This window comes from Babylonia areolata, chromosome 21, assembly GCF_041734735.1.
Source record: "Babylonia areolata isolate BAREFJ2019XMU chromosome 21, ASM4173473v1, whole genome shotgun sequence".
NCBI lineage: Eukaryota > Metazoa > Mollusca > Gastropoda > Neogastropoda > Buccinidae > Babylonia > Babylonia areolata.
Window position 1 is genome coordinate 10261626 of NC_134896.1, and position 8991 is coordinate 10270616.

At 42.4% G+C, this 8991-nt stretch overlaps 1 protein-coding gene across 1 annotated transcript; it reads right to left on the bottom strand.

Annotated features, from left to right (window-relative positions):
• Window positions 1-434: 434 nt before the first annotated feature.
• On the bottom strand, window positions 435-3360 carry LOC143296298 (uncharacterized). The gene is made up of 3 exons (XM_076608149.1): window positions 2867-3360; window positions 1375-2761; window positions 435-473 (listed from the first exon to the last, which is right to left on the bottom strand). Exons 1-3 carry the CDS (start codon window positions 3358-3360, stop codon window positions 435-437), a joined length of 1920 nt encoding a protein of 639 aa, XP_076464264.1.
• Between the last annotated feature and the right edge of the window lie 5631 nt (window positions 3361-8991).

Consider the following 8991-nt stretch of genomic DNA (forward strand, 5'->3'; position numbering starts at 1 on the left):
TATATATATATGTATATATATATATATATATATATATATGTATGTATAAGGGTTGGGGTTGGGGCAAAAGTTCGGAAAACTTGTGTGAGCGTGTGTTGAGGGAACAAACGAACTTTCATGAAATTGTTCGTCGCCGGATGGTTGTCATAAAACCAATGACGACGACGACAACAACAACAACAACAACTACAACACAACAGAGTATATATGAATTCTGCTGTGAGGTTTATAGGACATTGGCTAAACTTAACACAACCGAACGAGTCAAGATTACCAGCATGGACGCCAAGGACAAGACAAACTGGCTGACGAACGTTTGAGATATGTTTGGCTGAATCAAGAAAGATCGAGGAGATATATGTTGCCTACCAGGTTGAATGACTGTGGATCTTAGAACTGGAATGCTCAAACTGGAATGAAGGACAATGACAGATTCAGTGTGGACAAAGCAGGACAAATCTTAGCACTGTGTGCTAACATATTTGTCAATGAATTTACATCAGCAAATATCTAACCTGATGACAAGATCCCGATTTTAGCTCTGAAATATTGCCTTACGTCGTTTCTCGTATTGACAGCACTGTGTACAAATGGAGAAGGAAGTAAAGTGCAATTTTATGTGTTGTTGTCGAGCGTGGAGTGACCATTGGTACAATTCAATAGCCCGTCACGCCAAGAAGAAGTTAGCTGCTCTCCAATATTATATTTTTTCAGAATTCCATCAGCAAAGTACACCTAATCATCAATTGTTAATTTGTAGTTTTTTGTATCGGTATTTGCACAGCCGCGTCAAGTCCTTTACAGAACAGACAACTGGAATCAGAATCTCCTAACCCCATCTCATCTCTCTCCTTTTTCAAAATAACAAACCTAAAGGAAGGCGCATATGGCAATGAACACCACATTGCAAAATCACTAATCGCTGTAACGTAGGTTTTGTTATGAACATTGTTTCAATTCACAAAAGATCAACAGAACAGACTAACAGTAGAATATGAAAAAAACAGCCAGAAGCTCAAATGAGAAATTTTTTTTTTAGAAAGCAGTCACTGTGTACCACAGAGCGCTCCCGTACGCGAGCACGTGACACGCACGCACGCACGCACGCACACACACACACACACACACACACACATTCAGCAAAGAGGAAGAATGAAATAGAAATGAAACTAAAAAGTTTTCTTAATGATCAGATAACCCGGCAGTTTTTCATTTCATGACTCACATATCTTGTGGGAAAATAAATATTCTTCGGCAGAATCAAGAAAATGCGGGTTATCAAAATCCTGCCTCTCATGTCAACATATACACCACCCAGGGCAAATCTGCCGTGGGAACACTTTACTTGTGGTGTCACATTCACACTCATTCCACACAATAACAGTAGGGCCGGAGGTGTGGTAGTTTATCTCGTACACACCGAGGCTGATCCCCATACTTGTTGATCCTATTGATGTCCTTGGCACTCATCCTGAAAACCCCTGATGTGACGTCACGGGAACACGTGACCTCAAAATGGCCTTGACCAGGTTGTGTTTTGAAGGACACTTGAAACAGCTCAACCGCAGAGGCAGAAGTAGGTGGATAAGTAAAACTGTCTGAGAGATGAGAATGTCTGTAGGTGGAGAGTTTCTGTGCGATGGATACATCCTTCACGTTGGGCACATAACGAGCACTGTGTTTGATCTCTAATAGTGTCAGTTTCGCACAGTTCTCACGTGCAATGCTAGTGTACCCGTTGATGGCTCTGATGGCTGACTGGACAGCCTGCACCACAACAGCATCTGAACGGTTGACAGTCTGCCACTCTAAGCACGCGCACCAGTGAGGTGAGACTCCTGCGTGGCTACACGTTCTTTCTTTGGGAACTTCTTTGAAGAGACTGACGCCTCTGTGTTTTTTTATGTCCGCCATCCCTGTGCCTGTGTAGTTCAAAATATCCAGAAACGTTTCATGAATGTCAAACGGTGTTGTCAGTCTTTTGGAATTGATCTCCATGTTTCTGACTATCTCAGGGTGCACTTTTCTAAACCAAGTTGGAAACCGGAAAGAGAAATACGGCATACGCTCTTCCAGTTTGCCTTGAGCTGTTGCCCGGAGGTAGTTGAATCTGGCCCCGTGGTCGGCCATGAGGATCAACAGTGTAGAGTTCAGATGGCCTTTCTCTTGTAATCCCTTCAGAAAATCAACAAGATCGTCATCTAATGCCTGGACCTCGTTGTTGAAATCATGACTCATTTCAGCGTGAAACCCAAAGAAGAATTTAGGGACGTCTCTGTACATATCAAATAGATCCCTGAACCAGTTCATGAAGTTGATATGTCGAGGCTTGGACCCTAGACACAGAGGCGGGTTGTGTTTGTACATACTCTCTGCAGCCAGGTAAAATGTCCTCATGTTATGGTCTGTGGGTTGGTCCTTGAAACCCAGCATACGGTACTGAAAGGTTCCCACATGTGCCATGTCTTCAGCATGTGCAGTCACATAGCCGTGGTGAGAAAAGTTTCTCCACACCCAGGGGTGATTGTCCACAGTCGATGCCCCTGTGAAACCTCTCCTTGCCTCAGGCAGTTCTTCTTCCATTTTCCCAGTGAGTATGGGTAATAAGGCAGCTGGAGTACCATCTCCTACAATGTTATATCCGGACAGTTCTATGCCACCAAGGACATTGATGTAATAGTCTCTTGTCCGTGGTAAGAGGCGCATCCATGCCATACGAGACAAGGAATCGAAGCCAAACATGAACACACTGAGGTTGAGACTGTTGAAGGTATGTGATCCGGAATGGTCTCTTGGACCCTCCTCTTGTTCTAAGGATGACAGGGAGTGCAATTGTGGAACAGAGTGAGGACGGTGATAGTCATACGCTGACCTGTTGTTAGGCTGACGGTTTGGTGCAGAGACCAGACGTGCCCACACAGCAGGGTTCCATGCCACAGCAGAGTGGATGTTCATGTACTTCTTACCCCCGTCTGACACACAGGCCACCTTGAAGAAGTCAGAATGAAGAGGACTGCCGTCCAGCATGGGCTTCACGTGCGGCGCGTGACGTGCAGAGAAGTCACTCCCGCGCACGATCGGTGCATACTCGCAAGTGATATTTCCGTGCAGACGACGTGCACGGCGCGAGATTCTGAACGTGCCATTGGTCACATACACCCAGTCCTCCATGGCAGAGCGACAGTTGACCGCAGCCGCCTGAGTGCCATAGAAATTCATGATGCTTGGGTCATATGGGTTGAGCTGAGGATGTACACACTTCTGGTCTGAAAAGTCAGGTTCACTTTCAGCTCTGTCATTCCACATGTCCGAGGAAGAATCACGGTGATTAGTTGAGGTGTGGTGTTTGGGCACGTGCATCACGACATGGTCACTGTACAGCACATGACTCCGTACAACAGAAGTACTGTGGACAACACAGTAATGACCGAGAGAGCCACCAGTACAGAGCGAATGAATGTGCGTCGACGGCGGCATCGTCCGATCAGCCTTGCGTATGATGTCAACATCTTGTGTGTATTCTTTGTCACTGTCGGTTGTCTCTTTCTTTCCTATCTGGTAGCTATTATCACTGTTGTAGTAGTGATGTTGATGCTGGAACACACTGTTGTGGTATTGTAGTTGATGCTGAAGGAATTTTCCTGGTGTTCAGTGAACAGAGTAAAGCGAATTTTGTGTCACTCTTCTGTTAGATCGTATGTTTTGCATCATTTTTTGTATGTGAACTGGTTTGACTCGTGGGATCGTACAGCTTTTCGCTTCGTCATTGTTATATTTAAATCCATCATCATTTCAAAAAGCGTTATGCTTGTGTTAATCATTTCAAAATGGCTTATGGTCTGTGTTTTTCATTCCAAAAATGAATATGCTGTATGTTATGTGCTTTCTTGAGCGTGCTCCATCATCAGGCATGACAGTGCAACAAGAACTGACTTATACACTGTATGAGATCTCGAATATATTTTTTTTCTAGCTTCCTCAAACTGTTGACATAATTTTTAGGATGGACATACTCATAATACTAATCCCGCAGATCAGTAAAAGAAGTCCTATGATTTTCAGAAGATCCTAGCACCACCCTTACATAGTGAAGCGAGCTTTCCTTGGTTCTGTATATCAGAGAGATATACACGATTTTTCACAAAAGACACGGTTCTTTCAGAGAACACAGACCAAACCACCCTGTCATTCTCAGCTGGCCAATCTGATTCCGCGCGCGACCAAAAACCAACCTGTCTGAACTCTATTTCCAACCATGACATAACTTTGGTATCAGTTTGATCGTCAAGCCATGCTAGGAAGGCGCTGTTACCCTTCCACATTGGACCTGCTCCGAACTGCTGGACAGACGAGGAATGAGATGACTGGATACTGGTGACCTTGAGGTTGATGGGGGAAAAAATCCCTCTGTATCTCCTCCACCGCTGTGTCATGAAGGATGAACTGACGAGTCTTTCTTCGCCACTGTGCCCATTTTTCTCTGGTGCCCAGGTCTGTCTGAAAGCAAGGGAAAGGGCAGATAATATAGCAACCATGGACATGAAAAAAATGTCGTGTTTATTTTTATTTATTTATTCATTTATTTATTTATTTTTTTACAATTTCATAACCGGATACAACAAATATTCAGCAAGAATAGCGGCTTTATTTCCTTTCTTCTAGCTTTCCTTTTATAATCCGAAAAAGCACGTGTTAATTACAATATTTAAAAACAACCCCTGAACACACACACACACACACACACACACACACACACACACACAGATAGAGATAGAAAGAGGTCAGGGAAGACCACAGCCCCATATGAAGGGGGTGAACTCGTTTTACATAACACAGAAAAAGACAATGAATTATGGATCACGAATCCATAACATAACTTTGAATAGCTATGGACTATATCTAGAAAGCCCTCGCTTAATTAAATGAGAGAGAGAGAGAGAGAGAGAGAGAGAGAGAGAGAAGATGGGGATGAAAGTAGAAAGGTCAAAGGAGGCATGGAGGTAGGGTGGGGGTATGATAGTCAGTAGTATTGCTTTCTTCTGAGCGTTGTGGTTTATTCAGTCTTCCAGTTCATATTCTGCTGTCTCACACAAACAGACAGGACCAGCTCCATTACGTGAAATATGAAAGGCATAGACAGCTTACTGTTGATTCGTTGTTAATTCCCCTACCTCGACAACAGCTTACTATTGATTCGTTGTCAATTCCCCTATTCGACAACAGCGTACTATTGATTCGTTGTCAATTCCCCTACCTCGACAACAGCTTACTATTGATTCGTTGTTAATTCCCCTACCTGGACAACAGCTTACTATTGATTCGTTGTTAATTCCCCTACCTCGACAACAGCTTACTATTGATTCGTTGTCAATTCCCCTACCTCGACAACAGCTCACTATTGATTCGTTGTTCAATTCCCCTACCTCGACAACAGCTTACTATTGATTCGTTGTTAATTCCCCTACCTGGACAACAGCTTACTATTGATTCGTTGTTAATTTCCCTACCTCGACAACAGCTTACTATTGATTCGTTGTTAATTCCCCTACATCGACAACAGCTTACTATTGATTCGTTGTTAATTCCCCTACCTGGACAACAGCTTACTTTTGATTCGTTGTTAATTCCCCTACCTCAACAACAGCTTACTATTGATTCGTTGTTAATTTCCCTACCTCGACAACAGCTTACTATCATGTTGATTCGTTGTTAATTCCCCTACCTCGACAACAGCTTACTATTGATTCGTTGTCAATTCCCCTACCTCAAAAACAGCTTACTATTGATTCGTTGTTAATTCCCCTACCTCAACAACAGCTTACTATCATGTTGATTCGTTGTTAATTCCTCTACCTGGACAACAGCTTACTATTGATTCGTTGTTAATTCCTCTACCTGGACAACAGCTTACTATTGATTCGTTGTTAATTCCCCTACCTGGACAACAGCTTACTGTTGATTCGTTGTTAATTCCCCTACCTGGACAACAGCTTACTATTGATTCGTTGTTAATTCCCCTACCTCGACAACAGCTTACTATTGATTCGTTGTTAATTCCCCTACCTGGACAACAGCTTACTATTGATTCGTTGTTAATTCCCCTACCTGGACAACAGCTTACTATTGATTCGTTGTTAATTCCCCTACCTGGACAACAGCTTACTATTGATTCGTTGTTAATTCCCCTACCTCGACAACAGCTTACTATTGATTCGTTGTTAATTCCCCTACCTCAACAACAGCTTACTATTGATTCGTTGTTAATTCCCGCCTACCTCAACAACAGCTTACTATTGATTCGTTGTTAATTCCCCTACCTCGACAACAGCTTACTATTGATTCGTTGTTAATTCCCCTACCTGGACAACAGCTTACTATTGATTCGTTGTTAATTCCCCTACCTGGACAACAGCTTACTATTGATTCGTTGTTAATTCCCCTACCTGGACAACAGCTTACTATTGATTCGTTGTTAATTCCCCTACCTGGACAACAGCTTACTATTGATTCGTTGTTAATTCCCCTACCTCGACAACAGCTTACTATTGATTCGTTGTTAATTCCCCTTCCTCGACAACAGCTTACTATTGATTCGTTGTTAATTCCCCTACCTCGACAACAGCTTACTATTGATTCGTTGTTAATTTCCCTACCTGACAACAGCTTACTATTGATTCGTTGTTAATTCCCCTACCTGGACAACAGCTTACTATTGATTCGTTGTTAATTCCCCTACCTCGACAACAGCTTACTATTGATTCGTTGTTAATTCCCTACCTGGACAACAGCTTACTATTGATTCGTTGTCAATTCCCCTACCTCGACAACAGCTTACTATTGAATCGTTGTTAATTTCTCTACCTCAACAACAGCTTACTATTGATTCGTTGTTAATTCCCCTACCTGGACAACAGCTTACTATTGAATCGTTGTTAATTCCCGCCTACCTCAACAACAGCTTACTATTGATTCGTTGTTAATTCCCCTACCTCGACAACAGCTTACTATTGATTCGTTGTTAATTCCCCTACTCGACAACAGCTCACTATTGATTCGTTGTTAATTCCCCTACCTGGACAACAGCTTACTATTGATTCGTTGTTAATTCCCCTACCTGGACAACAGCTTACTATTGATTCGTTGTTAATTCCCCTACCTCGACAACAGCTTACTATTGATTCGTTGTTAATTCCCCTACCTGGACAACAGCTTACTATTGATTCGTTGTTAATTCCCCTACCTCGACAACAGCTTACTATTGATTCGTTGTTAATTTCCCTACCTCGACAACAGCTTACTATCATGTTGATTCGTTGTTAATTCCCCTACCTCGACAACAGCTTACTATTGATTCGTTGTCAATTCCCCTACCTCGACAACAGCTTACTATTGATTCGTTGTTAATTCCCCTACCTCGACAACAGCTTACTATTGATTCATTGTTAATTCCCCTACCTCGACAACAGCTTACTATTGATTCGTTGTTAATTCCCTTACCTGACAACAGCTTACTATTGATTCGTTGTCAATTCCCCTACCTCGACAACAGCTTACTATTGATTCGTTGTTAATTTCTCTACCTCAACAACAGCTTACTATTGATTCGTTGTTAATTCCCCGACCTCGACAACAGCTTACTATTGAATCGTTAATTCCCGCCTACCTCAACAACAGCTTACTATTGATTCGTTGTTAATTCCCCTACCTCGACAACAGCTCACTATTGATTCGTTGTTAATTCCCCTACCTCAACAACAGCTTACTATTGATTCGTTGTTAATTCCCCTACCTCAACAACAGCTTACTATTGATTCGTTGTTAATTCCCCTACCTGGACAACAGCTTACTATTGATTCGTTGTTAATTCCCCTACCTGGACAACAGCTTACTATCATGTTGATTCGTTGTTAATTCCCCTACCTCAACAACAGCTTACTATTGAATCGTTGTTAATTCCCCTACCTCAACAACAGCTTACTATTGATTCGTTGTTAATTCCCCGACCTCGACAACAGCTTACTATTGATTCGTTGTTAATTCCCCTACCTCGACAACAGCTTACTATTGATTCGTTGTTAATTCCCCTACCTCGACAACAGCTTACTGTTGATTCGTTGTTAATTCCCCTACCTCGACAACAGCTTACTATTGATTCGTTGTCAATTCCCCTATTCGACAACAGCGTACTATTGATTTCGTTGTTAATTCCCCTACCTCGACAACAGCTTACTATGATTCGTTGTCAATTCCCCCTACCTCGACAACAGCTTACTATTGAATCGTTGTCAATTCCCCTACCTCGACAACAGCTTACTATTGAATCGTTGTTAATTCCCCTACCTCGACAACAGCTTACTATTGATTCGTTGTTAATTCCCGCCTACCTCAACAACAGCTTACTGTTGATTCGTTGTTAATTCCCCTACCTCGACAACAGCTTACTATTGATTCGTTGTTAATTCCCCTACCTGGACAACAGCTTACTATTTGATTCGTTGTCAATTCCCCTACCTGGACAACAGCTTACTATTGATTCGTTGTTAATTCCCTACCTCAACAACAGCTTACATTGATTCGTTGTCAATTCCCTACCTCAACAACAGCTTACTATTGATTCGTTGTTAATTCCCCTACCTGGACAACAGCTTACTATTGATTCGTTGTCAATTCCCCTACCTGGACAACAGCTTACTATTGATTCGTTGTCAATTCCCCTACCTGGACAACAGCTTACTATCATGTTGATTCGTTGTTAATTCCCCTACCTGGACAACAGCTCACTATTGATTCGTTGTTAATTCCCCTATCGACAACAGCTTACTATTCATTCGTTGTAAATTCCCCTTCCTCGACAATCCACCTATGACAGTTCCCGGAGAAATCTTTATCGTTTGATTTAGGTGTCATGTTGACTCAACTTGGAATCTATCTATTTATCGGTCGGTCTGTCTGTCTGTCAATCTGCCTGTCTGTCTGGCTACTACTTACCTA